This window comes from Piliocolobus tephrosceles, chromosome 7, assembly GCF_002776525.5.
Source record: "Piliocolobus tephrosceles isolate RC106 chromosome 7, ASM277652v3, whole genome shotgun sequence".
NCBI classification, from domain to species: domain Eukaryota; kingdom Metazoa; phylum Chordata; class Mammalia; order Primates; family Cercopithecidae; genus Piliocolobus; species Piliocolobus tephrosceles.
The window spans coordinates 56,173,218-56,199,952 of NC_045440.1; the positions used below are offsets into that span (position 1 = coordinate 56,173,218).

At 42.0% G+C, this 26,735-nt stretch overlaps 1 protein-coding gene across 1 annotated transcript in view; it reads left to right on the forward strand.

The window, feature by feature from the left end:
- Nucleotides 1–26,735, forward strand: part of XKR4 (XK related 4) — a 413,532-nt gene that overhangs the window by 235,306 nt on the left and 151,491 nt on the right. The window contains exon 2 of the mRNA XM_023184242.1: nucleotides 14,534–14,733. Within this exon, the coding sequence (XP_023040010.1) occupies nucleotides 14,534–14,733 (200 nt within the window). The remainder of the gene's footprint in view (nucleotides 1–14,533; nucleotides 14,734–26,735) is intronic.

Below are 26,735 nucleotides of genomic sequence, written 5' to 3' on the forward strand. Positions count from 1 at the left end.
GTCTCACAGCCTCTGAAATGCTGGCCCATGAAGCCTTTCAGCATTCCACTCTCAGAAATTAGCTGCCCTTGTGAAACAGGATAAACTGTAGACCAAACCTGCCAATGTATGCTGGGAGCAGACAAAGATTTTCTGCTCTCCTCCAAGAATCTTGCTGTAGAGGGCACAGTTAATGGCCCCTGCAGACTGGGCTCATGCAGGGCCAGGGAAGGGGCATTGCTGCTTGCAAGAAAGCCCTCCTACTCACAACCACTAAAACATTTCAGACTCAATCTAACCGGATCTTGGGTTCTTTTGTTCTCCATCTTTGCACAACACTCTATTTTATGTTTTCTAATTCTGACAAGAGTCTGGAGGGACACAGCTTGAATTTCTTCTTCCCCTAGAATGGATGAATGAATGAATAAAGGATACAATTATATTGAGACAATAGTGTGCACAGTAATACACTACCTTAAGAAGGACACAAAATGGTTGCATTTGGACCTAAACCTCTGAAAGCATTCAGATGAGATGGGGTGTAGCAGGTGCAGGTTGTGTGGTTGTAGATGCTCTAAGCATCAAAGCTCTTGGAAGTCAGCACTTTGCCGGTGAAATCAATCCCTATGATGTACACTGCTTCTGGACACTTCAGACAGGACCTCAGGGCCACCAGAAACACAACATCCCAAGTTATTCTGCTCCCACTCTCTCTCTCCCCTCCCTACTTGGCTGCTCAATGGATGTGACAGGTCAGGCACCCTAGGCCTATGGATTTTGCAGTTATCTTTTAAAACTATAAACATCCATAAATCTGCTAAAGTCAAGCAGTAAAATGCTACAAGGTAGTGTTGTGACTTTAAAAAGAATGAACCACTACACAAACACACATACAAACACTCAGTGCTTTCCTTATTGATCATAAAATCACTTGAACAGGGCTTAGGATGAAGGTTCTGATTCTATCACAATCACTGCTTCCTGAGTTGTGAGAACAAACCCTGTCTGGTTTTTTGTTGTTGTTGTTGTTTTGTTTTTTGTTTTTTGTTTTTTCTTTATGTGGCTAATAATTTCTGGCAGTAGCTTCTTAATCATTTGAAGACTTGGATCACAGTCACCATGTCAATATTATGTCAAATAGTAATCACTGCTCTATTTACTTCAAGCCACTCTTCTCCATTTGAATACACATTTTACTATTAAAATATTTGCATGTAGGAGCTCTACAGAAGAATAGTTTGGGGAGAAATGCTGCTTTTGTTAGGTATAGTTGCTATGAGGCATTGAGAGTGCATTCAGAACCTTCCTTCCAAGTTCAGTAACTTCATCTCCTATTTCAGCCGGACTCACCAAGTTGCCCAAGAGGCCCTGGCCATAGTGCCCGTTACAGGAGAAATTATTTAATAGAGAAAAAACTTCTATTATTTCCTCCTCCAGGTCTGAGGAAATGACTGAAGAGTAACTACTTATGTAATAGATATCTTTATGAGAGATATGTATACAATTTTAGCAAAACATATCCCATAGATAAATCTTGTTTTCACATAAGAATAAAAAGGAAACCAGGTGCAGTGGCTTATGCCTCTAATCCCACCACTTTGGGAGGCCAAGGTGAGCAGATCAAGCAATTTGGGAGGCCATGGACGGTGGATCACTTGAGGTCAGGAGTTCAAGACCAGCCTGGCCAACATGGTGAAACCCTGTCTCTACTAAAAACACAAAAATTAGCTGGGTATGGTGGTGCATACCTATAATCCCAGCTACTTGGGAGGCTGAGGCAGGAGAATCACTTGAACCTGGGAAGCAGAGGTTGCAGTGAGCCGAGACCACGCCACTGCACTCTAGCCTGGGTGACAGAGCAAGACTCCATCTCAAAAAAAAAAAAAAGAATAAAAAGGAAATAAATAAAAAGAAGCCTTTATGAAATACAAGATGCTGAATAAGTACGACTGTACTTTGTGTAAGCTTACAACGCCATACGCCATGATGTGTAGCCACTGAAATACGTTCTTCTTTGAGAGCTGAAATTAATTCTCCTGATTTCTATCTAGGAAGGAGATGGAGGCGATCAAAGTACAGCTCATGGGTACAGTGTCTGCAGAGAAACGTAAAGCCTCATTAGTCAGAGAGTCAGTGTTGCCCTTGGGAAGAAAAATTAAAGTGTGTTTAAACAGGAAACAGTGGTCAGGTTCAAGGATTTCTTGGAAGGTCCTGTGTATATTCCCCATCTCTCTTTTCCTGCTGTGAATGTTCATAACATCAGCACGAGCGGGAAATTGCATGCACACTCATTGCTTTGGGGGAGGTTTGGTGCCTCTGGTGAGAGGTGGTGTGCTTGGGGCACTGTGACAATGACAATGAAGAGTGGAGTGTGGGTGACAGCCGACTCTGGTGCTCTCAGGGTGGGAGACAGCCCCAACTGTCCCCCATGACCATGACCCCTAATGCGTGTGTCAAATAGAAGGTCTTCCAATTCATTCACTTTTGTTTTTGAGACAAATACTGCATGATTTCACTTATATCTAGAGAAGATATCTAGAGTAGTCAAATTCAGAGAAGACAGAAAGTAGAAGGTGTTTGTCAGGGGCTGGGGAAAGAGGAGGAATGGAGAATTGTTTGGTGGGTATAGAGTTTACATTTTCTTTTTCTTTTTTCTTCTTTTTTTTTTCTTTTCTTTCTTTCTTTCTTTCTTTTTTTTTTTTTTTTTTTTTTTTTTTTTTTTTTTTTTGAGACTGAGTCTCACTCTGTCGCCCAGGCTGGAGTGCAGTGGCAAAATCTCGGCTCACTGCAACCTCTGCCTCCTGGGTTCAAGTGATTCTCCTTCCTCAGCCTTCTGAGTAGCTGGGATTACAGGCACTCACCACCACACTCGGCTAATTTTTTATATTTTTAGTAGAGATGGGCTTTACCGTGTTGGCCAGGCTGGTCTCAAACTCCTGACCTCAAGCGATCCACCTGCCATGGCCTCCCAAATTGCTGGGATTAGAGGCGTGAGCCACCATGCCCAGCCCCGATTCATTCTTTCTCCCTCAACTCACATAGCTTTTTCTTCCTTTGGATGATTAGTGGAAAATAAAGTCTAATCTTGAAACAAGAGCCACTAGGAAAATGTTTTACCATAGAATATAGGCCAGAATTTTAAGTTATTTTTACTATTATTCACCACAGAATAGAGATGGCAGAAGCCTAATATCCTGGTACTAAAACAAAGGGGTGTTGTGGGTGTCCTTGTTGCTTAGCTTACCCAATAAAGAACTTCTTAGGGTGACAAATCATACAATTTTCTTAACAGTAACACAAACAGAAACCTGTTGAGGTTGTGTGTGTGTGTGTATGTGTGTGTATGTATGTGTGTGTGCGTGTGTGTGTTTACAAAGCTTTATAGCCAGGCAATAGAAGAAAATATCACTTGCTGGAATCACTGTTTAGTAATGTTATTTATTTAAAGCTCTTCTGCACAGATTTCACTCTGTATTTTTCAGACAGTAAAAATAACAGCTGATAACAGCCAAACTGTTTAATGTACAAAAGATAGCAAAATAAAATTTAATATTAGAATATATTTGCATAGTATCATCATAGGTATTAATAATTTCTTATTCAGCCATGGATATATCAGCAGTTAATGTAACACTCGGTCAAATCTTATTTAGGGATTGAAATATTTATCTTACATATGAACTGTATGAAACATGACTTACATACATCCCATTTCCCCACAAGTAATGTAAGGATTATGACAATCATTTCAATTTTAGATTAAATATGTACTAGCTATGTGATCTCTGACATATCAAATGTTTGAGATTTCCCTGCCAAGCTTGTCACTTAGGCCATATTATGTTTCAGTCTGAACTTAGTGACATGGGAGGCTGTGACTTGAGTCTATGGTACTATTTAGCACTTGGAAAATACTGAGAAGGAGCTGAAAATATAAATGCAATTTACACGTTCAGAATCTCACTGGACTTGATTTTGTGCCTGTGTTGTGGAGGGGATGGGTTACATGTAGGTGTCTGTGTGCATGGCGTCGTGGGGAGTTATGTATATGTGTTTTCATGCACATCTTCAAAAATGCTAAGGAAATCACAAAGTCAAGATGTTGTTGGATTGAGATTATGTGGATAAAGTCAGTGCAGAATTCTTGGTGACCTTTGTGATGTAAACAAAACCATATCTTCCCTTAGCATGCTTCCCAAGGCAATAAATAACAAGACTGGCCATATGAGAAAATGAATCAGTCACATGGTAAGGAAAGCAAATGCCTTGTGAATGTGTTTACCTCTGAAGAGGAGGCAGAACACATTGACATTTCAGAGAGGGCTTTTATCGGGAACATCTCCCATTAGCACTAATGAGAGCTGGGTATTTAATCCACTGTTCTCTCATGCTCATGGCATATTTCATCCTTGATGGCAAGGCCTTGAAACTTTTTTCCTCCTTAAATGATACTCTGTGGCAGTTATGCTAAATTTTTAACTGTGTATATGGCTTTCTGTGACTCCTCTCTGCCATCTGTATAAATATCTAAGAAGAACTGAAGCTTTTCATTACTGTGAACTTCCCTGACCACCCTCTTTAGAAATATTTTTTTTCATCCACGCAGAATCCTAAAAAGGAAAAACTTAGTGAGCCCCAGCCTCCACCCTACCAAGCCCCCAGCCTGGATTCCCTGGATTTCAGGAAGCCCAGAAATCAGCTTGTTTCTCAGTAGGGTGGTGACATCTTCATCTTCTCCTCTGAAAGGTCAGTCAAAGCCCAGATCCTGATTAACAGACTGATCTAACCCAATGTGACAAAACACCATGCAGGATAACATGCCTAGAGAAAATGACAAAGACTGAGGATGTCAAATCACCTTAGTCATGAGAGGGAAAAAAGACGAGCAATCTAGAGGAATCCAGAATATCGAGAGCCATGGTTCACAGAAGCGTGCTTGTCATGAGTGAGGCGTGTGTGTGCCAAGTATATCCTCCCATCTAATCCCCACACAGCCTGTGAAGGAGGGACGGCCATCCCTACCTTCTTGGAAGGTAATTCCGGCTCAGAGGATATTGGCTATGAGAACCAGAAGGAAGGAATATTTTCTAGATACAATCAGCACAGTTGCCAAGGAGACAAGACTGCTTGGCTTTTCTCTTCAAGTGTGCAAAGGGTTATTTTCCAGGGACTGGCTGTCAGCCATCCTCCTCTCACCAGTGTCAGAAGTGGACATGGGGTTACAATACAATCCAGGAAGAACCTGCATAGACTGGATGAATAGATGATGGATAGGTAGATGATAGAGGGAGAGAGAGACAGACACACACACACACACACATACACACACACACACACAGAAATGATAGATAAAAAAGACAGAAAGAAAGATACAGAAATAAAGATCCAGATAGAGTAACAGAGACAAACAGATAAGTAGATAGAGATGTTTACATAGAGATTAGACAGATATACAGATAAGAGAGATAGAGATGGATACAGATAGACTGATATAGAACTAGATAAATACAGAAAGAGACAGAGAGAGAGAGATGAAAGAGAGAACGGTTGCCACAGACTTTGAGTTCTCTAATAAAAGTTGACCCACACAAATCACTGAGTCTAAAGATGTCTTGAAGCCCAGGCATCTGAAAGGAAAATCCAAAGATTAAAGTATCATTGCTACTTTCCATTTTACTCCTGAAAAAGACCAACTTATTTTTACTAACATCTAATATTTACTTATTGCTTACTAGGTGATTTATGTGCATCAGCTCATCTTATTTTTAATTCATCATTTTTTAACAGGATGGAAACCTAAAGTTTAGAAATTAGAAAGTAATTCCCCAGAGTTCTGGAACTGACAGAACCATGATTGTTCAGAACTAAGTCCTTAACCTCTGCACCTATTGTCTCTCAACAACAACAACAACAAAAGCACGTAGAAGACTGGGAAATGCAGTAAATACCATCTGAGTGTTTTTGCTATGGTGAATTCCAGAATAGTGCAAGCTGGACAGATGTAATGTATGATCGTGGAACCTGGCATTGGGATATCCGGGACCTTGGCCCAGTTGCCATGTCTCAGTCATATCATCTTGGACATCTGATCCCTACATCCCTCCAGCTTCTGCATCCTCTGATTCCAAGCTAGAATTTTATAGTATAAAATATGTGGTAAGAATCTGTCCGTGAATTGGTTACCATGATCCGTGTTAAATAAGCCAAATTTGAGGATCAGGACCTGAAAAATTAACACATTAAAATTGAAAATGGCATTCAGGCAAATCACAGAATAATAAATACAAGTGGCTAATACCCATCAACAAATGTTAAACCTCAGTAAGAATAAAAGTTGCTAATCAAACGTGTGTTTTGTCCACCCATATAATTGGCAATTTTAATGATAATACATAAGGATTTAAGAAAATAAGGACACTTATCTCTACCAAATAGTACAGTCTTTCTAGAGAGCAATTTTACAATATATATTAAAGGCTTAAAAAATATGAAAGCTATCTCCGCACTTTAGTTACATGAAAGTTTATTACAGCATTGTTTATGAATTTCAAAAATAACAACAACACATAATCCCACCACTGAGAGATCATCATTTTAATATTTTGGTGTTAAATGTTCTAAATTTTATTCACACGCACACACACACACACACACACACATACTTAAATATTAATGGGATACGTTGGCTATGCTATTTTAACCTGCCTTTTGCCTTAACAATATACAATGAATGGATGTATTATCATTTGTTTAATACCTTATCATTGGGCATTTGGTTTTTAACCATTTTTTGTACTATAATGTTGTATGTCCTCATAGCTAATCCTGAGTGAATTTGTGTGTGCTCTTTGCCTATAGTTGTTTTCACAGAGCAAGAGCATGTACAGGACACCAGCCTGGCACTTCACGTGACCCACCCACCCCTGCCTCCTAAGGGCAGGACTTCCAGGCTGGTAGATGGAGCCTTATTCTGGAATATTTTCCGGTGTCATTCTTTGTAAGCTGGACCCATCAAGGAGTTGCTGGAGGTCTTCCCTCCAGCAAAGATTCAGGCATTTTAAAACGCCCCATCTAGAAGTAAACTTTGACATGTGCTACAGCACAGATGAAACTTGAGGACATTATGCTAAATGTAATAAGCCAGTCACAGAAAGACCAAGATTCCACTTATATCCAGAGAAGATATCCAGAGTAGTTAAATCCAGAGATTTATCCAGAGTTAAATCCAGAGAAGACAGAAAGTAGAATGGTAGTTGCCAGGGGCTAGGGAAAGAGGGGGAATGAAGAATTGTTGTTTAGTGGATATACAGTTTATGTTTTCTTTTTCTTTCTTTTTTTGTTATTGTTGTTTTTTTTTGGAGATGCAGTCTCGCTCTGTCACCCAGGCTGGAGTGCAGTGGCACAATCTCAGCTCACTGCAACCTCTGCCTCCCGAGTTCAAGTGATTCTCCTGCCTCAGCCTCCCAAGTGGCTGGGATTACAGGCGTGCACCACCACACCCAGCTAATTTTTTGTATTTTTGGTGGAGATGGGGTTTCACCATGTTGGCCAGGCTGGTCTCGAACTCCTGACCTCAAGTGATCCACCCACCTTGGCCTCCCAAAGTGCTGGGATTATAGGCCTGAGCCACCATGCCCAGCCAGTGTTTCCATTTTCTAAGGTGAACGGACTTCTGAAGATGGATGGTGGTGATGTTTGCACAGCAACATGATTGCACTTCACACTCCTGAATTGCACACTTAAAATAATTAAGGTGGTAAATGTTATGTTACATATAGTTTACCAACATTAAAACAAAAAAATTCCCCGTCCAGGACCTGAAAATTGCTTTTTTTTTTTTTTTTTTTTTGCCATCCTTGGTTTATAGATGTTTGAATTCTGTATGGGTATTATTAGAAGGTTTGATTTTGTGTCTTATTATGTGAAACTCTGTGAAACCTAATACTCATTGTTTTATTCTATGGGAAGAAATCTGTCACCAGGATCAGATTAACTAGGAGCTCAAGGTGCTATAAAAACAAACGTCTCATTATACCAGAAGAGTTCCAGTCCCTGGGGAGCATGTTTGTAGCTTTTTAGCCTGTGGAAGCAAACAGCTAGGAGTATACGTAACCTCCTCCCAGGTAAAAACTAGAAAGAAAATAGCTCAGGGAGGCATTTGTGGGAGTTCTACTGACCACGGAGGTCTTGAATTTAAAACCTCTGTTAGAACTGCAAGGAAGTAGAGCATTTTTATTCATTAATTTGTTCACTCCCTGCAAACGCTGTCTGTGCTTTCTTCACAATATAGCCAACTCTTACATCTTCACACCACCAACATCACTGGCCCCCCTGATTAAAGCCAGCATCTTTTCTCGCCTGGATTGTTGTACTAGTCTTCCAGCCAATGCCCCTAACTCTCCTGGCCCTACTATCCTTTATTTTCCACACCATAACCAATTTTGTTAAAATGCAAGTCAGATTCCCTACTTTTCCATTGAAATCTCTCTAGTGACTTCCTGTTTCCCTTTGACAAAAACACAAAATTGCAAATATTGCATGTGTTCAATACATACTCATTGAATCCATAAAAGGATGCACGTTAATTAAGTGCTTATTAATCATCAGAAACTGAGCCAGATGTTTCTTTATAGGAGTACAAAGATAAATGACATTCCTTCCTCTCTGGCAGTTTATATTCTAGAATATGAGATGAACGCATAGATGAATACATACAAAAATAATGTTATTTTTCCCTGGTTAAAGTCTGAATAAAGATCGTTGGGCTCAAACATTGGAATGGCCAATTTTACCTGGGTGGGGAGAGAGGGTAAGGGAGAGGTAATTCTTGAATATTATAAAATGGTAGAGATTCCAGCATGATAAGGAATGTGTAGAGGGATTCCAGGGCAGGAAAACCACATGAGCAAAGGCATGAGGTGTGGATTCATCTCCAAGGAGCAGGAAGTGTTTCAGTGAGCGTGGGAACACAGAAAATGGGAAGGGGCATAGAGACCAAAGGTTAGGAAGAAAGGTTAAACTAAAAGTTTTAAACTTAAGTACCTTCATTTGCATTGATTGACTTTACTGTTTTATCTTCTAGGCAGTGGGGAGTCATTGAGGTTTTAAAGGTGATGGAAACTGGATTCAATGTATGTCACAGACAGGTCACACTAGAAGCAATGGGAAGAATCCATTAGAGTTTTCAAAGTCAATCAAAAAATAGTAAGAACTAACATTTACTGAATGCTTACTATCTATTAATACCAAGCTCTGTGCTGAGTCCTTCACTTTTATTACATTTAATTCCCAGGTCAACCTATGTGATTGGTACTGTGATTTTCCCCCTTTAGAGATGGACATATTAAGGCAGAGAAATTTTAAGCCCAAAGTCATACCATTAGTAGATTAAAGAACCAAAATAGAAACCCAAAGAATCTGACTTTAGAAAAGGGAGAGGAAAAGAAACATATCAAAGAGATAAAAGCTCCAGAATATAGTTACCAGATGTAAGTGGTAAGGACCTAAAATGCCCCCTAGATTTAGCTTGGACAACTTAATGGATGGAAGTGTCTTCCCAGTATAGCAAATGGGACAAATTTAGAAAGAAAGCTAACAAGATGTTTTGAATATGTTTGTTTTTATATGATTGTGGGAAATCTGGAAAGCAGATGGGCACATGGATTTGAATCTCAGGTGACGGTTAGAGTTTGAGATGCAGACTTGGAAATCACCAAACAGGGGAGGAGAAGTCATGGAGTAAACAAGATCAAACACTGATAGAAAAGTGTTATGGTTGAATTGTGTCCTCCCTTAAAGATGTTGAAGTCGTAACCTCATATCTGTGAATGTGACCTTATTTTGGAAATAGAATACGATCTTTGTCATGATCAAGTTAAGATGAGATCATTGGGGTAACTCCTAATCAATATGACTGTGTGGTTATATAAAGAAGAAATTTAGACACAGAAACAGACACACACACAGGGAGAATGCTCTGTGAAGAAGAAGACAGAGATTGGGATGATGCGTCTACAAGTGGAGGAATGCCAAAGATTACCAGCAAACCACCAGAAACTACCGAAGGGTGGCATGGAACAGACACTTGCTTACAGGCTTCAGAAGGAAAGAACTCTGATGACACCCTGATCTCAGACTTCCAGTCTTCAGAACTGGGAGATAATACATTTCTGTGGTTTAAACCACAGTCTATGACACTTTGTTAAAGCAGCTCTAGGAAACTAATACAAACAGGTTGCATATGCATGGAGTATTCAAGGATGATTGGTGATGATCGAAAGGAGACTATTTATTCAAAAATGTGCCTGGCAGTCAGAGAATCAGGAAAGGCTATTACAAGGCTATCCCAAGCATGAGCATGTGAACAGCCACGGAGGTAGAAGAAAGGAAACATCAGCAGTTTGCACTGACCTCATCACAAGCTGCCGCCATGGAGCGGTGGGAGAAAGAGATCTGCCCATGAAAGTCCCTATAAAGTGCACGATAGCAAGTTTCACCTTAGAGTTCATACAGAGCAGCCAAAGTTTCAAGGGAATGATTACATCCATTTTGTGTTTTTAAATGTTATGTTCTGCAAATATGGTGACAATGGCAACATCATTCTTTAGTCTACCAAAATTATCAAATTAAAATAGGCAGAGCAACTAGGTTGACAAAACTGAAGAATTGTGGATGATAAAACAGTGTTGAGATACCCCCGTAATTACCTAGAGACAAATTAGTGACAACGTATAAGAGCCAATGTGATATCAACAACCATGCAGGAGAAAGTAGAGGGAAGACCCTGAGAACCAGATACTCCCTGGGAAGTGCCCTGAACCAAGCTCAGAGGAGCAGGATAGACGTGGAGGGAGGGTGTTCTCAATAATCCAATCCAAAGAGGCCACAGTGCAACCAAATCTGATGCTACTGGAGCAGGCTGTGTCCTTTAATCCCATTAACTAAGAAACTGAAGGCCTTTCCCAAACAAGTCTCCATACTGAGGAGAATCTGCTGGGAACAGATTCCAAACTGAGCAAAGTCATACCATTAGTAGATTAAAGAACCACAGGGACAACCACGAGAGATGAAACAGAATGTCCAAATAAAAGGGGGAAGGAGCAGAGGCAGCTGATAGCAGAAAGTAACAAGTGATTCTGTTTACCACTTCATGAGAACGCCAGAAGAGTGTGTTAGAGCTGTGAAACCAGCTCAGCTATCCTGGCCCACTCATCCCTCCTAAAAGTATAGGAAACTAAATTAACTTTTAAAACTTAGCAACAAGAAAATTATCAATTATTACAATGAAAAGAAAGTAGGAAAACTAATGATGTTTCTGTAGACAATGAAACAAAAAAAAAACACACAAACATGCACAAAATGGATAAAAATCATAAGCAAATACTTCTAAATGAGCTGAAAGAAAATTTTTAAATTGTAAAAGCTATGAAGAATAATATAAATCAGAATTAGAAAATTTTGTAAAAGAAATAAGTAGAAAAAAGTAATATATGACACAAAGGATGATGGATAGAACTCATCAGTATAGAATTTTTTTTTTTTTTTTCTTCTGGAGATGGAGTTTCTTTCTTATTGCCCAGGCTGGAGTGCAATGGCATGATCTCGGCTCACTGCAACCTCTGCCTCCCGGGTTCAAGTGATTCTCCCGTCTCAGCCTCCTGAGTAGCTGGGATTACAAGCATGCACCACCAAGCCCGACTAATTTTTGTATTTTTTTTTATTATACTTTAAGTTCTAGGATACATGTGCACAACATGCAGGTTTGTTACATATGTATACATGTGTCACGTTGGTGTGCTGCACCCATCAACTCGTCAGCACGCATCAACTTGTCATTTACATCAGGTATAACTCCCAATGCCATCCCTCCCCCCTCCCCCCTCCCCACAATAGGCCCCGGTGTGTGATGTTCCCCTTCCCGTGTCCAGGTGATCTCATACTTTTTGTATTTTTAATAGAGAGGGGATTTCATCATATTGGTCAGGCTGGTCTTGAACTCCTGACCTCAGGTGATCCACCCACCTCGGCCTCCCAAAGTGCTGGGATTACAGATGTGAGCCACTATGCCCGGCCTAGAATTTTATATAAAAAAAAAAAAGGAAAAAAAGCAGGACAGAAATGAAAACTCAACTAGAAGGGATATGGCACTATATACACACCATAATTAGAAGATGAATAGAAGATGAAGAGGAAGAAAAAATTTAAAATCAAGAAGAAATTTGAGATTAGAAGGATTCAAGAGAAACTGTTAGACACAGAATAAAGAAGATATAGCATATATAATCAATAGGAGGCCTCCAAGAAGAAAGACAAAGAGATGGATTAGAAAAGATACTGAATGCTATCGTTCAAGAAAAATTAAAAATACACATGGGAACCTGAAGCTACATAATGAAGATACATATCACATTCTTCAGAAAATTGATGCAGAACAGCCGATATCAAGATACATTCTAATAAAACCATAGATCTCTAAAAAGAAACAGAATATGCTTGGGACATCCAAGCAAAAAGATCAAGTAGCTTATAAGAGAATGAATGTCGAATTTCTATCAGACTTTTCCATAAGAACACGAGGCTAGTAAACAACGAAGTGACAGAGTTAAAGTGCTCAAATAAATAAATTGCAGATCTTGGACTTTGCATGGAATATGCATGAATTCTACATCCATCCAGCCTAACCTTTTGGTGAAAAGGTTGCTTGGATTTTCTGCTCCTGTACTTCCTTGCTGTATCCCTGCTATCCTTCGGTCTTGGCATCTGAGAATCTTTGCACTGGGTAAATGCAGTTCATTCACAGACTCTAAGAGTGGGTACCAATCTCCAGCTAAAACTGTGAAACTTTCGGGTCTGTGTAACCAAAAGACCCTATACTCACCAAGGCAAGATTGATAACCACATACTGTTATAAATATGCAAGAGCTCAGGTAATATTGTCTCTATGTATGTTTCTTGAGGGATCTACCACAGAGCAAGCTCCAGACAACCAAATACTGTAGAGACATTGGCAAGAGAGCTGGAGAAGTATTCTAACAAGTAAGTGAATATCGATGATGGACTCTGAATATCACCATTTTGCAACCTTGATTGCAATATCGTCAGTGTACGGTAATGTGCTTCCTGATGAAAGTACACAACATCACCCACCGAAGACAATCAAACTTAAAGCTGATCAAAATTCTGACACTAATTACTCATTTGCAGGAAACACAAAGGATAGATATGTTAACCACAGCATGCAAATACAATCATTAAAATCAAGACAATGAAAAATACACAAGAAATTTAAAAAGACATGGAAGGGCAATTCATGTTGCAAAAAGGACTTAAGATATATATCAAATATCATCATATGTGGATCCTGTTTGGACTGCATTTCAAACTTAAAAAATTGTGATAATCAGGAAAATATGAACATTGAGTATTTGATACTATTAAGAAATTACTATCTTTATTGGTAAGTGTGATCACAATACTGGTTTTAAAATTATTTTTAATAAAATACTTATAGATGAAAAAATGTGATGCCTGAGATTTGCTTTAAAATATTTTGGTGACAGGAAGTAAGTGGAGGTACAAATGAAAAAGATTGGCAATATGTTGATAACTCCAGTTGACGCTTAAACAATACAAGTTTGAACTATGCAGGTCTACTTATAGGCAGATTTTATTCCACCTCTACCACCCTTGAGACAGCAAAACCAACCTCTCCTCTTCCTCCTCAGCCTATTCAATGTAAAGATCATAATGAAGACACTTATGATCCACTTCGACTTAATGGATAGTTAATATATTTTCTCTTCCTCATGATTTTCTTAATATTTTCTTTTCTCTTACTTTATTGTAGGAATACAGTATATAATACACATAGAAAATATGTGTTGATGTTTATGTTATCAGTAAGGCTTCCAGGCAACTGTAGGCTATTAGTGAAGTGGAGAGTCAAAAATTTATATGCAGATTTTCAACTACATTCAACTACTACAAACTGCATTTCAACTCCCAACCCTCACTGTTCAAGGATCAACTGTACTTACCCTGAGTGAAGGGTATAGTGGATGCATTACTTTATTTTTTCTCCTTTTGTATATGTTTGGAATTTTCAATAATAAAACGTGGTTTTTAAAGGCATGAGAAGGTTTACATGCACATACCTTTTGGTGCTTCAGGCTTTGATTGTGTCCTAGGAGAAACCCCCTCATGAACACTGTTGGGCACATAGAGAAACTGACAAAAAAGAATGTATGTAGACCTTTAAAGTAGCAAACCCATTCTCCAACTGAGTTTCCGCCACATTCCACCTCACGCTTCTTCATATTGCAATTGAGCAGAATGTCTTTATGAGGACTAGAATTGCACTGACTTCTCAAAGTGAGCATTTACAAATATGGGTACTCTTAAGCAGTTAACGTTGGACTTCAACTCATAAGCCCCCGAGGTAATTGTTTCTTGTGCTTACTTGCATATGGTGGCTTGCAGAAAAGAACAACCCTGGAGTTTGAATTTTAAACTATCATCACTCATCTCTTTCTTATTCTCCATGTTTTCTTTCTAGATATTTCCACACAATATACTTAGGTATTCGAAGCCGACAGAGTGGGGAGAATGACAGATGGAGGTTTTACTGGAAAATGGTATATGAGTATGCGGATGTGAGTATGCTGCATTTGCTAGCCACCTTTCTGGAAAGTGCTCCACAGTTGGTCCTGCAGCTCTGCATTATCGTACAGACTCATAGCTTACAGGCCCTCCAAGGTAAGGGCTTGCAATTTGGTTTTGGAATTTGGGGAAAGATTGACTGGCTACTTTTGTCACAATCCAAAGAACTGTCCTAATGCCCTTTGTTGACATAGACCTGCAATATGTCTGCTGTTTTACATGTGTTTTGTGAATGATGCATGATGTTTTCCTACCATTGCTTCTCATGACTGATTAATTGAAAGACAGGGCATTTTTGCTCTCCAGCTGTCCTCTTAGTAGGAAAAAAAATCTTTATGATTTTACACTTGGTCGATATGGGGATAAAGTCAGTCAACTGAGGCTCTCTGGTTTTTATAATGGAATAATTTCCAAAAGTTGCAAAGAAAGCAGTAGCGCTCTCTCTCTCTCTCTAATATACATATGTGTGTACATATGTGTGTGTGTATATAGTATTAGAGTAATTCCTACTATTTCCTTTTGATGTTAAGAGAGACAGAGAGAGAGAGAGAGACAATGAGAAAAAGATATTAAAAGGAAATGGTAGAGATTACCCTAATATTTAAGGAAAGAAGGTCATATGGGAAAAAAGTTGTCAATGTTTATTAATATTTACATACTATGATGTTTTATAAAATGGATATTATTATCAGATTAATATCTTTGTGCTTTCCCATATTTGATGATCTCAACAGTAGGACTATTCCAGTTACAGCAGAGCTTCCAGGCATTTCCTTAGAGCCTGCTACTCAAATCCTTTCTAGAATAAGTTAGCAAGATTAGACAGACTGGTGGGTAGGCAGGTGAATACATGGGCACACGGATGATGGATAAGAGGGCATTTTCTAAGGAAAGCATTTCCTATTAATTTGTCAATCCTGTAACCAAATAGACGCTGTTAAACAGTTAATTACTGTAAGGTGCTTGTTTTATTTGGATCTCAGCAGGGCCTCTGTGCGCCCCTCTGGGCACATGCTGCTCCCTTGTGCAAGTTGGGTCATGCTCCAACTTGAGTTTTGTTCTGGTTGGTCTGGGGAATCTCCTCACTGTCCTTATAACTTTTTATGGCATGGAGCATGTTAGTTTAAGCTGAGTGCTTTAGTTTGGGGGACAGAATCAGAGCGCATGTTACCTGTATAGGAAAAGGAAGAGAAAATGTGTACTGGTAGCTGGTGACCCATTTATTCATAGATTCCTGGCCCAACCCTGGTTTCACAATAGAATAGCTTTGGTCCAAGAAGTTTGAGAAGAAGGTCAAAGAGATCCACAATGTATGTTTATCAACTGCTAGAAAGCAAATTGGGAGAAGAGGAAAGTGGAGTATTTGCACAGAAAAAGAGAAAAGCACGGAGAAGGCAGAAGGCTGTGTGAATTAGTTGTGGATGACTGTGTTTCGTGGTGTCTGGTGGTTGAAGACCACGAGCTGGGCATGCGGAGGCTTGGGCTCTGGCTGTCTCACTACCTCACTATAAAACCTCTCACAGCCACTTAATCTCTCTGGGCCCCAGGTTGCTCAAATGTAAAGGTCACAAGTTAAACTGGATGATTTCCAAACTCCCTGACAACTCTATTCAATCTTTGAATCGATGAATTCCCAATAGGCATATAATGCCAGGTATATGCTTTAGGAAATGATCTGTAAGCCAGAATACAAATGAAATTGAAAGGCAACATCAAACTAAATCTCTGTCAAAGAATTTAGTGCTCATCTCCAGAACAACTTGGCAACTCCTTAGTGCAATTATACAGTTGGGAACTCTGTAGAGGGGGAAAATTCAGGAGCACATGTGCAGGGTTGCAAGTCACCTTCTGATGGCCTGAGGCCACTGAGTGTCTCTACTAGTTTTCTAAAATTTTTGGAAAATTATGGAGAGGTTTTTCTTACAAAGATGATGGAGATAGAGAAGGGAAGGTGAGAGAGAGATCTAAGAAAATGAGGTCACATTTTCAGTTTAAGAACAATACATAAAATTGTACAGAAAAAAATGAGAAAAATGCAATCCTTGGTCTTCATCAGATTATTCATCCTAAACATAGCAGCCAAGAGTTGAGTTGTGTTTTTTGAGTCTTTGGCTCTTTCCTGACATCTAGTGTCCCCAGCTAACCAACTAAGCTTGACACATATATGTCAGGTGTACTGTAGGTGTTGAATGCCAGACCTCGTCCTTAGCCAAGGCAAGCCTTGCCGTCAAGTTTCAGAATGGCGTAGGGAAACTATGTTCTGTTTCCCTCCCAAGGTGGTCAAAAGACAGGTTGATCCAAATATCACTAAGGATCAATGCAAGTCATTGAGTCAAGAGGAAGAATAAGCCCACTACCTTGATCTTATTGCTACTGATTTTTAACAAGGAAGGTGGGTAGACAGCTGTGTTACAAAACGAAGAGTGAAAATATCTGACAGTAAAAAACAACGACAAACCCTCCAGCCAAGGAAGACCAGCCCAGGAAACACCATGTGATTCCTTGTGTATTTTGAAGAGAAACCTGTCTTCAGAGGGACGGCTTCTAAATACCCCTCTGCTGATAGATGATCCCACTTACAAGCAAACCAGCTGATAAATTAAATTGATGTGAATTCTAAGAACAGAGAAGTTTCCCTTTAGGAAAAGAAAAATAAATGTAATAACCTAGTTTGACATGTATTTTCCAACATCTTCAATGGTTAAAAAAAATTATTGGGATTTACATGTGAAAACGCAGCCATCTGCTATGAATGTAAATAACCAATAGGCATGAAATCTGTAAAGGATTTGCAGATAGCTCTGAATTAAAATCTCTAAACCATTCTTATTTAGCAGGGAGAGAATGATCACTCTGCATGTGACTGTCTAAAATTACTGTTTTTTAGGATAGAAGGAAAATTGCTCTTTAAACCCAACTTCGACCATCCACCACTCTCTGCAGTGTTTTTAAAACAATAAGAAAAATCAGACAAGACATATGACATTTTATAACTGATGCTAGAAATTGTATTCTCTAAGTGGAAGCTGGGTAGCCCTAGAACACCGTCAGCTGCTGTGAAAATCTTTCTGCTTCTCCTTCCTTATGGAGTCACTTAGTCAGAGGAGCCTCCTCATGCTGCAGGCTGACAGGCTCAGGGAGAACTGTTGGAGCATAATTGTTCCTCCATTTGCACTGGCCCAGGAGGGACAGTTTGGAGTCTGTTCTGAGAGCAGGAATGAGGGTAAAGCTGAGTCTTGAACCTGAACATCCAGCTCTTCACACTCCACAGTCACCTTGGACATATTATAGGGCAGCAGCTGCTCTCCATGGGATCTGGGATGTCCCAGAGCCAGCTCCCTGCGGAGTGTAAGATACACACTAGGAGGCCTGACTGCACGCATGGCTGTACCTGTACAGGGTAGTGCTCGCTGTACTTCCAGAGAGTTTCCAGTTTACACACCATTATGGTTTTCCAATCCCAATCCCATATCCTCATGAGGAGAGAGGGAGAGAGGAGAAAGGGGCGTTGAGAGGGGGAGAGGAGGGCAGGCAGGAAGGAAAATGGGATGGGGAGAAGGAGGGAGGGAGACCCCACTCGATAGTGGAGATGGACCGTGACATTTCTGTTAGTGTCCACATGGAGGGCACTGTTCTCTACCTGTTTAGTGAGGGCGCCAAAGATGCTGAGGAAGATGTAGTCCGAGGCTTGTCAGTTGTGTCTTCAAGGAAAATTTACACTCATTCATTTCACCTCATTTCTACTGTGCTCCCCCGGCCGGACCACATGCACCCCCACCCAGACTCCTGTGACTGGCCCACAGTTTCATCCTCACCCCTGCCCTCTTCATTCCCTTCTCCTTGGAGTGGTCCTAGAGCCGCTTAGACTCTAATCTAAACCACTTCAGTGTTCCCCTTGACACTCATTAAAATTAAACAAGATTCCTGAACAAGTTCCAAGGCCTTTGTGTCAGAGCCTTCTCCTCATTAGTCACTGCTCTGCAACCACGCTGCACTCCTCTCTCTTCTGAAAATGTTCCCATTTCTCTCCCACTTCCAGGTCTTTGCACCTGTTATTAACCTCTCCAGAATATTCTCGTCCCCTCTCTCTTAGCCTGTCTAGTTCTTACTCGTCCTACAGAATTCAGCTTCACCTCTTCAGAGTATCCCATCCTAAGTGCTCATTCACATTTTTATTTCCACATTAGTATTTCCTCAAGGTATCCTGAACTTCAGCCCCTGACCTCAGGCAATTTTCTTATTGTTGTTAAGCTTCAATTTGCCCATGAATACTGAGGGATAATAATAGTGCTAATTCATAGGATTTAGAGATTAAATGAGAGAGTACACACAAAGGATTCAGCAGACCCTTGGCTCATCGCACAGGGCTTCTTCAGCTTGATCTTGCAGGAATCTACTAGGGAATCTTATGGAAACGCAAATTCTCACTGAGTAGGTCTCAGATGTGGCCTGAGTTTTAGAACAGGGAAGTTTTAGAATCAGGTGAAGAATTTGATGTCATGTGAAAATGGGAAAAATTGTTCAAATTTGAGCTCATGAACCCCGAATTAAGGGGTGTGTGTTAGAAAGGAAGTGCAAGAAACATTGTGAAGAGAGAATGGTCAGGTCTTTTGACGGACAGAGCATGTACCAAAAGAGACTGAAGCTTGAGTCCATTTGACTGAGAGAGAACCTGGTGACAATAAAACCAAGCAGGTCAGCAGGAGCAGCCACTTAGGGAGAGAGCATTTTAGACATTTTAAGCCTGAAATGGTGGAGGACAATCAAGTTAAAAAGTCTTCAGACTGCAAAAACAAAGACAGCTTAAGATAAGTTACCCAGAATTTCAGACCTCCATGTCTGTCTAAATGACGCCAGCAAAGGTAAAAGGTTCACAGTCCGAGTTACCTCATCGGGACTTTTTGATGACCTCAAGAACCTGTAAAATGAGCAGTCAGTTTTAGTTTTGTGATTGTCATATTATGAATAGTTTATTTTGGTTGCAAAGACCCTTGATTGGCAGAGAAGATACCAATTCATGTATAGACAGCTGCCCACAGCCTTCCTCAGCAATACAGTTTTGCTCAGAGCTCCCTGGGGTCAAAGGGTGTCCTCCGCAGAGCAGCCTGGAACACCGTGTAGAATAATGGCACATGGCCGATGCTCACAATGAGGGTATATAAGCCACAGCCCAAGCTGCGTACAGCACAGTCACCTGGCTGCACAGGGGAACCATTGTGCGGAAATAATGCTTCCTTGTAGAGGAACCATCTAAGTAAAACAAACAAACAAAAATCTGGCCTTCACTAGATGAATTGGTTGAGTGCCAATCTGCCAGCCTAAATGTTTCTGCTTTTTCTAGAAGGCTTTTGTTCTTTGTTTTCAATTGCTACCTTATCACTAATGGCAAATCTCATCCTACACCCTAAGTGTATTTAGCTGGGATATGCTGAGTGAGTTACCAAAAGATGCCATCCCACAGGCCATGTATGTGCCCAGGAAAGCTTTACTGAACAAAAACAAAAAACACCTACTTCTCATTCCTTCATATTCCAGAAAAATATGAATAAAACTCCTTTTGCCAACAGTTTATCCTGAATACTTTGTTAAAGGAAGAGAGGAAACAGGGAGTTGGAAGGGGTTTCTAATTATCCCTCTCCTGTCTTGCATCCTATGAGGCTCCACAGGAAGTTAGAAGTAAAGTTGTCTTCTAATATCTGGCAAACACTGTTACCTGCTAACCAGGGTAACCAAGAAATACCTGAATTGTGAAAAACACCCCATTTGTCCTCTCCTGGTGAGCACTCTTGAGACCTCACACTGACTTGCAACTTGCCCTACCTCATCGTGAAGTAGGTGGAGACAGGTCCCAGCCAACTTTAAGTGACCTAGGTTAGAGAAAATCCCAGTCACCCCCATGCCCAAGGCCTTCCTCCCTTGCCCCACACCACTGTCTTCTAATGTGCCTGCCCCTACCTCTGGATTCTGCAGATGGGGAAGAGTGCAGGCGAGAGTGCCAGTCTGTGAGGGGTCTAGGCTCCAAGTCCCTCTGGATCTGCCTCCTCTGCAGTTGCTATTATCGTAGTTAATTAACACATTTATTGAAAGCCTGTTTGTGCATGATGGTGTGTGAAGCTCTGTGCAACATTTATTTGTACTAAAGAAGTTCACTTTTTACTAAAAGTTTATAATGTGACACTATAAACAACATGACAGAATATATTTAGAAACATCCATTTATCTGGGTGCATTCTGGACTGAGTGGTGCCATTTTGTAGAAGGATCAATAATTTAGTTTAATTAGTTAGGTTAATTAGTTTAAAATGAGAGAGGAGCTTACAGCACTTCCAGCTCACCTGCTCCAGGAAGGGGCCAGGCAGACTCTGCCTGAGCAACCCTGTGTCCATTGTCAGACTGTTCTGATGGATTGAATCACACAGTTCCGATCGGACAGTTCTGACATCCTTGATGGTACTGGAAGGAGCAGGAAGGCAGCATCAAGGACATCTGCTCCCCCCCCGCCGCACCTGACATGCCAGTCTTTGCTCAAATCCAACTTTGCCCAGCCCATTCCACCCGAGGGTCCACCACCTCAGCTGGAAGGATGCTCATCAGCGGGAGACTCCTACAGGAAGAGCCCTCCTCTCCAGCTCCGCTCAGGCCATGCCCTACTCCTTCTGTAGGGTGTTCTCCCTGATGCCCCCAGGACATTGAATATTCATGCCAAGCAGGTTGTTGTTGTTTTTTTTTTTTTTTTTTTTTTTTTTGAGATGGAGTCTTGCTCTGTCACCCAGGCTAGAGTGCAATGGCACGATCTTGGCTCACTGCAACCTCTGCCTCCTAGGTTCAAGCGATTCTCCTCCCTCAGACTCCCAAGTAGCTGGGATTACAGGCACCCACCACCATACCTGGCTAATTTTTTGTATTTTTAGTAGAGACGGGGTTCCACCGTGTTAGCCAGGATGGTCTTGATCTCCTGACCTCGTGATCCGCCCACCTCGGCCTCCCAAAGTGCTGGGATTACAGGGGTGAGCCACCACACCCAGCCAAGCAGGTTGTTTTTAGTCACCAGGCAGAGTTATCTTCTCAAGTTGAGCTATGCACTCAGCCAGAGTCAAGATGGGTGTCTGAAACTGTTTCTTTCAATGTCCTTCTTATTGTTGGTTTTGTTTGTTTGTTTGTTTCTTGAGACAGAGTCTTGCTCTGTTGCTCAGGGTGGAGTGCAGTGGTGTGATCTTGGCTCACTGCAACCTCTGCCTCCTGTATTCAAGCAATTCTCCTGCCTCAGCCTCCTGAGTAGCTGGGATTACAGGCTCCCCCCACCACGCCCAGCTAATTTTGTATTTTTAGTAGAGATGGGATTTCACCATGCTGGCCAGGCTGGTCTCCTGACCTCAGGTTGATTTGTTTTTCTAAGACCACCAGAGCGGGCACAAAAGAACCAGCGACTAGGCAAAGGGTAGGAGCAAAACTGCAAGTTTATTTTTGGTCACCTAAGGTGTGGGGGAGAAGTCTGTCGGCCTCCGGCAAAGGAGGCCAGCAGAGTCCCCCGGTGGGGCTCTCCGACGGACTTCCCACAGTCCCGACATCCCGACAGGAGTGGGGCTGTGAGAAGGCCGCGGCCAAGAGTGGCTTTTCTAGGAGTGGGAGGGCAATAGGTGGGGCACGGGCGTGTCCGGGGCATTCCGCAGGTGCGACCAGGTAAATCTTGGTCTCTTCCCATTGACGTCACCTGGCGCATGCCCAGTTGGTCTGCACCTTCCCGGGCGCCGGCTGCCTTTTCGCGCCCGTGGGAAAAGTTGGGAGGGGGATGAAGAACCCGGAAGTGCACCATCTTGCCTCCGTTCATCCAAACACAGGTGATATGCCCACCTCAGCCTCCCAAAGTGCTGGGATTACAGGCTTGAACCACCATGCCTGGCCAATGTCCATTTTATTGTAAACTTAGGTTTGCATTACATAGTTTAATTAGTTGGATTAATTAGTTTAATTTAGTTTAATTAGTATTATTAATAGAAAAGCTGATGAAATATACTGTGAAAGGGAGTTGTTTCTATGAAATGTACCTTGACAGCTTTTGAAAAATTGGGTAGGACCAGAGCAAAGTGGTGTGTTCAATCCGGTTGCATCACAGCCGCAGGACCCCTGGGAGGACCTTTTGGCTGCCCTGGGATGTGCAGTATGACGCTGCAGCCAGCTCCACTCCCCCGAAGCCTGCTGTGCGCACTGCCTGCCGCTGGCCCTCCAGGCACCGTGCTCACTCGGGCGGCACGCACAGTCTTCAGTTGATCCAAACCACTGGGCTTTGTTGTTGCATGGCAGATCATTAGCTGCTGGATTTTGCTTTTTGTGATGATTTATGAAGTAGCATACCACCCAGACCAGGAAAGTAGAACGTGTTAGATATTTTAAAAGAAGGGAGCTAGAGGCGGTGGCTCATGCCCCTAATCCGAGCAGTTTGGGAGGCCAAGGCGGGCGGATCACCTGAGGTTGGGAGTTCGAGGCCACCTGACCAACATGGAGAAACCCCCGTCTCTACTAAAAATACAAAAAAACTAGCTGGGCGTGGTGGCACGTGCCTATAATTCCAGCTACTTGGGAGTCTGAGGCAGGAGAATCGCCTGAACCCGGGAGGTGGAAGTTGCAGTGGGCCAAGATCGCACCATTGCACTCCAGCCTGGGCAACAAGAGTGAAACTTCATCTCAAAAAAAAAAAAAAAGAGGAATTTAGATTGAGGAATGGGCGGCACAGGTGCTGGGAGGGTGAGAGGATGAAAAGCCATGCCCATGAAATCAAGAGATTTCACAACTGAAGGAAGAAACTCTTATCCGTAGGGCTAGAGGAGTGAGGGAACAGGGCTCAGACCTCTAGGGAAAGCTACTGCCTGAGGAGTGCTGGGTGACAGAAGGGGTGCAACCTAGCAGCTGCAGGGACTGCCATGGAGCCAGCCAGGCAGCGAGGGAGTGGGGCTCACCTGGAACATTCCTGGCACAGGCCGGCTGCTGCTGCCTCCCCTGGGCTGGGATGAGGCTGGGGCCGGGAATGCCAAAAGCAGCGGTGGGCTGGAGCCAGGCGCTGTGGAGGCTCAGTGATAATAGGATGCTGATCTGTAGAGGAAACCAGAAAGTCTCTTCTCCTCTCCTCCCACCTTCCAGCCTCCCACCAGTGCTACCTATTGGCAGAACCTACCGGACTGCCAGTCAGTCAGGGAGTCCGGAAAGGGGTCTGCAGAATCCCCCCTTTCGGGTGGAGGGAGCTGGCACACAATCCCCATTCTGTTTTGTGACCTGTGTCTACTCCCGGCTGAGAAACTTGATAACCAAGCTTGTTAAAGCTGTTTCTGAGTAACAGCTGGAGGTGAAGGCCTGAAAGGCCATGGCATGAGACAAAGGCAGATGCTCTAGATCATGGAGGTTGTGTCATGAAAACGCCCAGGCAGCCAAGTCTGGCAACGGACATGTCCTTCCTTAAATGTGTGACCACGGACCTCATATGGCCACTCAACATTGTCCAGCAAGCCTACCTTATGTCCCCCTTGAAATTCCGTGTCCTGCTCCAAAATGAACTGCTTCCTACTTTCTCTGGTAGCCTCACATTCTAACGGTCTGCCTCCAGTATTCTTAACCTGATTTCAGTAAGAAAATAGAAGCAATAAAACAAGAGCTATTTTATTTTCTCACCCATATGTCCTGCCTTTCCTCTGAGAACATGCTGCCTCCCAGCTAAAGTCCATCTCTTCTACCCTGGAGTCCACTGCCCCCTGCTCAAGCATCCTGTTCGTGGAATTAGCCTCTCTCTCCCTATTCTGAATTATCAGTTTTTCCTCGCTCCTGCATCACTGCCATCATCACACAAACAAACATGCTGTAATCAAGAAAAAATGGACCCATGCCACCACCCACGACCACATTACTTTCTTGCTCTTCACAAACTGTGAAAAATTCATCTTATCCTCTGTCTCCACTTTCTCACTTCCTATCCTCTGTTTTTATTTCATAATTTTTAAATATTGTTTTTAAGTATAACATATATACAGAAAAGTACACAGTTGTGAGAAACTACTCCCAAGGTCAAAGGAAGAGCATTTTCAGCATCACAGGAGCCCTGCTCTTACCCGCTCCTTGCCTGTGTGCCTGCCATTCTACATGTGATCACTATTTGAAAACATTTGTTTTGCAGGTTTTTGACCTCTATATAAACATACATTTGTGTGTGTGTGTGTGTGTGTGTGTGTGTTTCTGGATCCTTTCATTCAGTGTTGTGCTTGTGAGATATAATTCCATTTTCTCACAAGAGAAAATGATGTAACCCATTCATTTTCATTGCTCTACAATAATTTATTGTAAGAATAAATCTCTGTCCATTTTGTGGTTGTTGATAGACACTGGTTTGTTTTCAGCTTAAGAGTATTATGGTTAATGTTACTGTTGAGTGTTTTTAATATGTCTTTAATATACATGCACACCTATTACTTCTGGATTCATACCTAAGAGTGAAATTGTTGAGTCATGGGGTACAGACAGGCACACTGAATGTGAGTAGATGACGCCATAGACTTTTCCAAAGTGCTCGTACCAATTTATATTCCTACCAGCAGTATATGTCTGGAGATTGCTCCAAATGCACTCCAAAACGTGGCATTGTGAGTCCTCTGAATTTTACCCATGGGTTAGCATCTCAACGTGACTTTAATTTGCGTCTCCTGATAATAATCAAACTGAAAAGTATCTTTCATTCTTCTTTTTCCTCACCCCCTGATCCAGTCCATCAGCAAGTCCTGTCTGCTCCACCTCCAAACCACATCCGAAATCCGACCACTCTTTGCTGTCCCCGCTGATAACACCCTTTCCAAACACCAGCTCAGTTACCCTTCTCTAGTGAACTGGTATCCCCCTTCACCCTTTCCCACAGCGTATACACCATACAGCAGTCATAGCGATGTGTTTTGTTTTTTTATTTTTTTTGTTTTCTTTTTGGTTTTTGTTTTTTGAGACAGTCTCACTCTGTCACCCAGGCTGGAGTGCAGTGGCACGATCTTGGCTCACTGCAACCTCTGTCTCCAGGGTTCAGGCAATTCCCATGCCTCAGCCTCCCAAGTAGCTGAGACTACAGGCACACACCACCACACCCGGGTAACTTTTGTAGTTTTAGTAGACACGTGGTTTCACCATGTTGGCCAGGCTGGTCGTGAACTCCTGACCTCAGGTGATCCACCGGCCTCCCAAAGAGCTGGGATTACAGGTGTGAGCCATGGTGCCTAGCCCACAGCAATCTTTCTATCACTTTACTGCTCTCTTTAAAACTCCCTGGGGACTTCTTGCTGCAATTAAATGAAGTACAAACTGCTGACAGGCATGTGACAAGGCCCCTGCTGTGCAGCCTCCAAGTCTCCCTGCTCTCCCGCCGGCTCCTGCTCCTGCAAGTCCAGCAGCTCTGTCTGGCCATCCTCTGTCTCTGAGGCAGGCCCTGGCTGCTGCCCCATCAAGGACCCTGCATTTGCTGGCTCATTGCCCTTTCACTCCCCCAGGGCTTCACATACCTCATCCCTCTCCAATCAGGATGGGACTCCAACATCACTCCTAAAACACACAGCTCTTCCCCTTCCAACAGACACCCCCATCTACTTACTTGGAGTGATTTTCTCTTTGGCCATTTGAAATTCTATTCGTCCACATGTTTTATTATTATTCTCATCACCTTTACTACAGGGTGAGCGCCATGAAGCAAGGAGTACAGGAAAAGGCCTATAACATGGAAGGCACCCAAAAGGCCTCTGACTGAAGAATGCTGGCACATTTTTACCATCTTCACAAGCTACTTCAGTTTGTATTGGCTTTTCAGTTGGACTAGCCAATACAGACTGCTCACAAGTTCCTGTGGGATGTCATAGTGTTATTTTATATAGACAAAAAGACACAATATAAGTTCCCCTCCTCCAAATACCATATTTGTAAAACTTCTACATATTTGGAATTTTTAAAATATTAACTTTTATTCCCTATTGCACATACTATTAAAGATAAAATAGAAAACCCAAATATGCACAAAGGAGAAAGTATAAATCACTTTCCTGCCACTCAGAAATGAAAATCTTGGCTGGTTATGGTGGCTCACACCT